General features: G+C 33.4%; 1 protein-coding gene across 1 annotated transcript; it reads right to left on the bottom strand.

Moving 5' to 3' along the window:
- Nucleotides 1-4,002: 4,002 nt before the first annotated feature.
- On the bottom strand, nt 4,003-7,752 carry LOC144544010 (uncharacterized). The gene is made up of 2 exons (XM_078292436.1): nt 4,971-7,752; nt 4,003-4,608 (listed from the first exon to the last, which is right to left on the bottom strand). Exons 1-2 carry the CDS (start codon nt 7,732-7,734, stop codon nt 4,250-4,252), a joined length of 3,123 nt encoding a protein of 1,040 aa, XP_078148562.1. The 5' UTR covers nt 7,735-7,752; the 3' UTR covers nt 4,003-4,249.
- Between the last annotated feature and the right edge of the window lie 1,444 nt (nt 7,753-9,196).

Consider the following 9,196-nt stretch of genomic DNA (forward strand, 5'->3'; position numbering starts at 1 on the left):
ACAATTGTAAAACGTACATTTATAATTTCATATACTAGCGAAAACAGTGAAAAGTGATATGGCAAAAAAATGAAAAGAAATATACGCTTTCAAGTTTTATTCGTAAATAGAGTAGAATTAGTGTGTTTTCAAGTTCATTAAGTTTTTTAGTAAGCTTAATTTCAAATTTATCAGATTGATTTTAAACAATCAGTCCAAATCATCGAAATTGATTGCTTTTACGAGTAATGAATTTATATGCAAAATTTATCATTTTAAATTAATTTAGTATAAAGTCAAATGATAAAAAATAATAAAAAATGATCATTATTAAATTAACTTATAGACATTCTTTTTTACCATTTGACTTCATATTAAATTATTTTATAAATCTTATAAATTTGACATGTAAACACATCACTCGTAAAGTATATTGATTTAAAATTTTGTGTTAGTCGTTTGAAACTAATCCGATAGATTTTGAAATTAGAGCTAACCAAATAATTTGGTGAGCTTAAAATCCTAGTTCTACTCTGGTAAACAGTATAAATACTAAAAGCCATAAAAGAAAGTATTTGTAATGTTTTCAGTACATACTCATGACGATTATATTTTGATTTAATACAAAAGACATTTACGAGAAACCAGACATTGCAAAAGAAGATATCCAGAAGATATTTAAGTTAAAAAATCAGAACTCATCTTTATTCAAAACTCTTTTCTAATTTTTTTTCTCATTTGTATTAAAAAGATTCTAGGAATTTTTTTTTTTTTTGTTGTAAGAAAAGTTCATATTCCCATTCTATGCTTTTCTCGGAGAAAACGATAGTTGCGTGACTTGCGTCATTGACTATCACAATAAGCCTAGTCCAAATAACAAAAGGCAAGTCATAATTCTGATTTTTTTCCGAAGTCACAATTCTGACTATATTATAGTTTCTGATTACTTGAGACGTGCTGTCACACTCCGAGACAATCTGCCACGTATTTCTACGTACGACGTATTCACATCACATACATTATCAATAACTACATAATAAAGCCACATTTTATTCCATAAGCAAAAAAGTTTTCACAAACGATCATGGCGGACATGGTTAGTAACACAGACACTGTCATGCCTGCTCAATGTATTAATATAGAATCATGAAAAAAAAACTAAATAACATGTGACAATTTATCAATAATATGTCTTCCCACTTAGTCTCACTCTTGTTCTTGCTCGAATCATTTTTCTTCGTTATCTGGAACCCACATAAAGTGGAACGGGTGAGATATCGAACCTTCTCTCAGTGCGGGATTTAATTCCAGCATAAAATTTATAAAACTTTTACATTATTCTCACAAATATGATAAGAAATAAAATGCATATGTATTCCCTAATGCAATGCATCTACTACTATTATATCTATTTAATCATTCTTTTATTTTCTTTTCTTATTTTCCTTGTTTCTCCGACCGTGGAACTCCCGTCCGACGTCAGAAGAAACCACTTAATTTCCTTGTTTCTTTGACCGCGGAACTCCCGCCCGACACCGAAAGAAACCGTCAACTCAACCGTGGAACTCCCGCTTGACGCTGAGAGGCTGTCGCCCTAACCGCGGAACTCCTGCTAGACACTAGGGTTAGACCCGTGACAGGATCGCTTTCGCCTACAGTCATGTTAACGAGGGATCCAGTCGAACACTAAACCCAATGTATACATCCCAATATGCAAGCATATCAGCCCCTGTTAAGTTTCCTTATTCGTTCATTTCAAAACACATTTATTCAATCACACAATTTATGCCATGCTCAACACATCCTATTCATGCAAGTCCATTGGTCAATATATGAAACCTATAATTTCATGCAATTTATTTATGTCTACTCAAGTCATACGAATGACTCGAAAACAACATGCATAAATCCAACTAATACCATAATAATAAACAGTTGCATGACAATAGGTAAGCAAAATAGTTTTATAAAATCTAAGAAACCCGCACCTGGTGTCTGAGTAAATTCTTGATTGTCTCTTATGTCATTTAAATCTTTAAATGTCGAATCTAAAATATAAACAAAATAAACATACATTTTAATTAATGATGTTAGAGTTCAATTCTCGTTGTCTAACCTTAAATGTTATATCTTATTTATTATAATTTACTATTTATATAAACTCTGACAATTAAACTCGGGTTTTGATGTTTACTTTCTGTTTAGTATTACGAGAATGAAACAATATAAAATACATATATATAAAGAAAATAGATGATTTTAGCCTCTGTTAACTTTATCTTCTCATAATCGAGAGCTTTTGTTTTGACTAGATATAATAATAAAAATATATACAATTAAATATATAATAAGTTTGAAATTGTAATTAGTAATATAATTTAACATAAACTAAATATAGATCAAAATAATTTATTTGTTTTTATTCCAATAAACAAAACAGATATGAAATTAATAAAATACTAATGATGACAATTAGTGAGTTTAGTCAATTTCTAATCGAAGTTATCAAATATAAAAGTATACATCATATTCCGATTTTGAAATCAGATCTTGATTACTTGATGAAAGGAAAACATTGAAACAAATTATATGATTGCAATTGAATAATACCAAAAATATTAAGAGAATAATTTCGGATTATAATACCTTTAAAGAACTAAATTTTCAGATTTTAATTAAGGAATACTTATTCATAAATTTATAGAACTTAGAACGAAATTGATTCTACCAACAAGATCCAACTTAGCATCTCCTAATCTATTTAATTTATGAAACAAAATAATAAAATGTTTAATTACCTTGATGTAGAATTTTTAACACAAAAGAGCTGGATTTGAGAACCCTTCGGTGGTTGTGAAAAAAAGAAGTGAAATTGAGATGTGGCAGAGAGGGGAAGAAATGGAGAGGGATTTTATAATTTATGAAATGGCTGCCTGGAAGGGTTACCAATTATAAATAGGGTTAAGGAGACATTAATTGGAAAATCAAGGAAAAAGGAAATTGCTTATATAGAAAGGAATATAATTAATTTGCAGGTTTCATTTTTTTTAATGCTTTGAATTGATTAGAGGCTTCTCAGAACGTTTTTTTGTTTTTTTTGTTTGGAAACATACAATTTTAGAATTAATTGAAACATCTTTAAAACATTGGCTATCATTAGAAGCAATATAAAGGGAATAAAATAAATAATATTATACATAAAATAATTTAAAAATAATAATCCGTAAATCAATATTATACATAAAATAATTTAAAAATAAATAATAACTTAATTTTTCAATTTTTTTATCTGAACGTGGCGGAATATTACACGTCCATTGCTTTACCAATCAAGGAACAAATTGAGAAACAAATGGCAAGTCTTTTTCCTAGTTTCAAAGATACCTTCTTTTTTTATCTAATAATAATAATAATATTCTATGTTCGGTGATTCCGCATCTTGATTGTGAGGCTGCTGATCTACCTTAAAAATTGCGGTCGTTTCCATCCGACAAACGGCTGTTTCGCTTTTTTTCTATCCCCCACGGGCCCCACTGGCCCTCTTGCGATTTGAATAGACGATACAAGTAGTAAAAGTAAAAGCCCAATAGATCCATTTATAATTTTGAATGAGCCCGCTTTTACCACCAATAATATGTAGTTGACGCTAGATGGAGGCCCATCAAGCTAAATTTGAACACAATTTGTGAAACAAGAGGAGTTTATAATCTGACACGCATGACGCATCTCGGTGTTAACTGGGTCATAACCCGGACAAGGCCTGGCACATTAACACCAGGAGATGGCTACTTTTAAATGGGTCAGATTCGCTATTGCCAACCCAAATATTAACGGTCCTTAAAAAAGAAAATCATATAGACTGAAGTCAATGTTTGGGTTGCACAATTTGTTTTATTATTAAATCTGGATTTTTTTTTTTATTTAATCTGATTCTATTTGACTTCGCTTGGTTTAGTTAACAAACTTGAACTTCTCTTTTATCGATTAAATCAGGAAATCAATTTCTTCAAAACAAAAACAAAATTGAATCAGAAAAAGATAATTATATGAAAAAGCAGCACAATATTTTTGGTTCATATTCACATGTAATTCTACATCAAGAATATATATCAACCCACAAAATAAGTAAAAATCTAATTGATTTAAACCTTACATAATAGATAAAATCACAACTGGCAATCCAATTACGCAATTGATCACACACACATATATATACATACTCAAGCCCTTATTATTCTCTTATATCGATCAATCTTCTTCATTCTGTCTTCTAAGTGGCCAGCTTTGCTCGTGCTGAATTCAATTCCTTGACAACTTCTTTCATCGAAATACGGTCTTTTGGTGACTCATTACAACACTGGAGCCCGCAACGAGTCACTAAAACCAAGCAATCGATGATGTTCTTCGGTGCATATGTGTTGTTTTCTGCCACATGATTTTCTGAGAACAATTTGGTATCAACTATTTCCATGACATTGTCAGGAAAAGCCATCTCCACATGCCTGTGAAGATTCGATCCATCTGTGAACCTTTCGTCTGTGGGGCTTACCCCAGTGCACATCTCAAGAAGAAGTATACCATAACTATACACATCGCCTTGTACTGAAACACGGCCCCCCATTCCATACTCTAAACAATGATAACTTAGGTTAGTAACATAATGCACATGCTGATCATAGGTTAATATAAATTGTATCAATTTTTTTGCCATCTAGTAAATTCTATATATGCAGGTCTTCCTATAAATTTTGGTTTGTACATAATTGACTTATTTAATCCTTATCTCAAACTCTTATATGTTTATACTTTATAGCAAGCAAAAGATAAAAAGACAGACAAATTTTCTTAATGGATAATACTTTCTTTAGTTCTCTTTTAGTTGGTTGATGTCCAATACAAACTAAAATTTAACTCCGTATCAGTAAATAAGGAAATTAAACTTGCTACAAAAAGGCCTTCTTTACTCATTTAGAGAATGAATTAAATAATACCTGGAGGAATATAGCCGATAGAACCTTTGATTCCGCTAGTACTTGTAATTGATTGAGAGACCATGGATTCTGATCGAACTAAAAACCTCGCCAATCCGAAATCACCCACATGTGCTGTCATCTCATCATCCAAAAGTACATTGCTAGGTTTAAGATCACAATGCACGATTGGTACTGTTCCATGGTGATGGAGATAATCCAATGCTACAGCGACGTCGATTGCTATGTTTAACCTCTGAATGATGTTGAGACTTTTGAATGGTCGATTCAAGCATGCATTCGGGTGTAACCAAGCTTCCAAGTTGCCATTGGGCATGAATTCAAAAACCAAAGCTTTGAAATCATTACCTTGGTGATCTATGCTGGAGCACGCGCTCAAAACCTCTATTAGATTTCGGTGTCTAATGTTTCTTAAGGCCTCGCATTCTGCTAAGAAACTTCTCGAAGCACCATGTTGCTCGATATTTAGAACCTTCACAGCAACAGTTCTAACATTCTCAAAAACCATATTAGCTTTGTACACAGACCCGAAAGTACCCCTTCCAATTATATTCTCCGATGAAAAACCTTGGGTAGCTTTCAAAAGATCATTGTATGAAACGTTCTTATATTGTGATATCATAGCAACACTAGGTTGTGGGTTATTTCGAGATCGCTTTATTAAATAACAACCTAAGATGCTCACAATTATGGCAAAAAATAAAAAACCACCACATATGGAAAAGATTATTGCCATGGACTTAAGGTAATGATGTTTCGGTCTAGGGGAATCAGGAGTGCACTTTGGCAAATGCATTTCAGGAACTCCACCACAAAGCTTAGGGTTTCCTCTTGCATCTACTTCAGTTGCATTTTTGAAAACACCTTCTTTTGGTAATTCACCTTCAAAATGGTTGAAGGAAATATCCAAATATGTGAGATTCATCTTTCCAATAAATTCAGGTACTTGACCAGTAAAAGAGTTATTTGACAGGTTGAGCACTTGAAGCCCTTTCATGTTGCTCAATGAGGAGGGGATGAACCCTTCAAATGAGTTTCCATCAAGATAAAGAACTTCCAATAGCTGACATCCATCAATTGTACTAGGAATTTGACCTGATAATTTGTTATTTGAGAGATAAATTCTTCCTAGATTCTTCAACTTACCGATTTCCGGTGGCAATGATCCACTTAAATAATTGGATGAGAAGTTGATGTATATTGAAGTAGAAAGGTTCATGATTTCTTTTGGAATTGAACTTGTCAACTTATTACTTCCAAAATACACGAGCTCTAGATTTTTCATTTTGCTTAACTCAACTGGTATCCTCCCTTCAAGAGCATTATTGTTTAGATCAATTTTAATCATCCTGGTTAGATTACCAAAAGTTGATGGAATTTTACCGGACAGTAAATTACCCGATAAATCTAACAATTCTAAATTACAAAGATACCCAAATTCTTCAGGGATGCTACCTGTTAGATATGTTTGTGAAAGTTCTAGGGTAGTTAGGTTAGTTAGCTTTGTAATCTCAACAGGTAAAGTTCCAGAAATTGGGTTCATATATAATCCTAGATAACCAAGATTAGTAGAGAGGTTTGCTATAGTACTTGGTATAATACCTTGAAATTGGTTGGCTCCAAGTTCCAAATGTGCTAAAGATGTACAATTAATCATAGCATCAATAAAACTCCAATCATTTGGTGTCCTAGCCTCTAGTTGATTATGATCAACTTTGAAGAAACGAAGATATTTTAATGTTCCTATTGTAGATGGTATTTTTCCAGAGAGGTTGTTAAAATCAAATTCTATATCCGTTAAGGCTGAACAATTGGATATGGATGTCGGAATTTGCCCTTTGATCAGTTGATTTTTGTATATCAACAAAATTTTTAAGTTTGAAAAAGAATCACACATATCAGGAGGAAGAGTTCCTTCCAGCTGGTTACTGGGTAGTGTCAAAGTAGACAAAACCGACAAGTTGTAAATGGATTTTGGTATCTTGCCTGATAGCCTGTTAAATCCTAACTGAAGGAAGTTAAGATTTTGAAGCTGGCCGAGTGAAGTTGGGATAGAACCGCCTAAGTTATTATGACTAAGACCGAGATACATGAGATTAGTGAGGTTACTTAAGGTATCTGGAATGATTCCTGTGAGATTATTATATTTTAAATACAGTCCAGTGAGTTGTTGAAGGGAACCGAACTCTGAAGGTATGCTTCCGACGAGCAAATTCTGTCTCATACTTAGAACCCTAAGGTTTCTACATTGTACAAGATTAGAAGGGATTGCACCTTGGAGTTTATTGACCCCCAAAGATAGAACTTCTACGTGGGACCAATTGTTAAGGGTATGTGGAATCATACCGTCGAGAGAATTTGCGCTCAAGTTAACAAATTGCATCCTACTCAGTTGACCAAGCTCTTGTGGGATGCTTCCGATAAGCTGGTTATCAGAGAGAATCAGTGTTCGTAGAAAAGTGAGGTTTGCTAACGATGGAGATATCTGACCTGACAATTGCTTAGAGTTTAGGACAAGAGCAGTGACTCTGTCGGGATGACGACGGCCGCACGTGATCCCTTGCCACTTGCAGTGGTGAAATGAGTCGTTCCATGAGGACAACACTTGAAATGGGTCGTCAGTTATGAGCAACTTGAAGGAGAGAAGCGCAGATAGATCGGTTTCGTTGGTGGCCGCATTGGTAGAGTAAAATGTAGTTGCAACTAGGAAGAAAAAGTTCCATTGCAGTAGAGAAAAAACGAGAGATGGATAAGAGTATTTCATTCTTTTGAAAGAAGTGTATTGAGATGCTGCTGATGGAGGGCTTTCATACATGATCCATCCTTAATATAAATATATGGAGCTGCTTTAGGAGACAATGCCGTAAAGAAACGGTAATAGGTGGAAATTTGAGTGCACTTGCTTGACTCAGAAGGACCCAAACGGTAATATGTGGAAATTTGAGTGGACTTGCTTGACTCAGGACCCACACTTGGAATCAAGTTAATTAATTAGCTTCTGTGTAGACTGGACTTGGAATCAATTTTCTTGAACTTCCGCGACTGGAGTCAATGTTAATTTTCGTATTTGTAAATATTTTTTTTTATAAATATATCTGTTGCGGACAACTATATTTTCGTAAAGAGTGGGCTTAAAGGACTTTGGCGTTTCTCTCAGATTTTCTATTTTCTTGTAATTACCTTGCATTCCTATGAGTTTCACTACTACAAAAGACATTTTTGTCATCTCTCCTTTACCATCGAATGTGTTTTCGCACATATGGTGTACGTCACGAGTGACAGAGCTGTAATTACTTTGAACTTTTTACAGTCTGTTATAGAAAAAAAAACCGATGGTGTTGATAGAACCCCTCCTTTGCTATCGAATTTCACAAACAGTTAGTATTGAGTGACTCTTCAACATCGGTTTGGCTAAACGGCCGATGGCACTGAGGGGGTTACATGATCCATTAGTGATAGTACAAAGTAGTAACACTCATTACTATCTTGAACGGATGGCATATTCCCAGGGGCAACACTTTGTAAATAATTAAAACCTCGGGTTAAGTATACATTATTTGCTCAATATGTTAAATCGATGGTAATGTTGTTATATTTTATATATTTCAATAAACCCTAGGTCGATCGATTCATCTCTCTAGAACCTTCCAATATATTCCCAAATTAAGTATTGTGCTATATTGCTCACGACAAATTTTAACTTCCTAAATCGACAGACAAAGGTCAACATTTCCTCTTCTGGAGTTATTAATTTGTATGCTAGATCACTCTTCCATCCTTTATTTTCAGTTTATTTTAATCATTATTTTGAATGGTTTCTTAAATTAGGGAACAACTAATTTAAACTATGGTTTAGTTAATTGATGTTATTTTTGTTTTGTATATGCGAAATGAGTAGCCAAAATAGTCGTTACTCATCAGAACCTTATAATTACAATAGATATTTTAAGTCGACTGTTGTGATGCTTTTGAAGACCAAAAAGAATCCGGGGAGAAAATTTTATATATGTCCAGGATGCAATCAATGGATGGGTTGGTGTGACAACACTACCAATTTAAGTAACGTAAGTTTAAATCCTCATATGCAACCTTACAAATAAGTTGCAATACACCGAAATGATGCAGAAGTATCTTCGATTCTTAAGAAACAACTAGCAATATTATTTATGATTTGTGTGTTGATGCTGATTGTGATTTGTTTTTTGATTGTTTTGTTGCTTCATATA

This window comes from Carex rostrata, chromosome 26 (assembly GCF_964058835.1).
Source record: "Carex rostrata chromosome 26, lpCarRost1.2, whole genome shotgun sequence".
NCBI classification, from domain to species: domain Eukaryota; kingdom Viridiplantae; phylum Streptophyta; class Magnoliopsida; order Poales; family Cyperaceae; genus Carex; species Carex rostrata.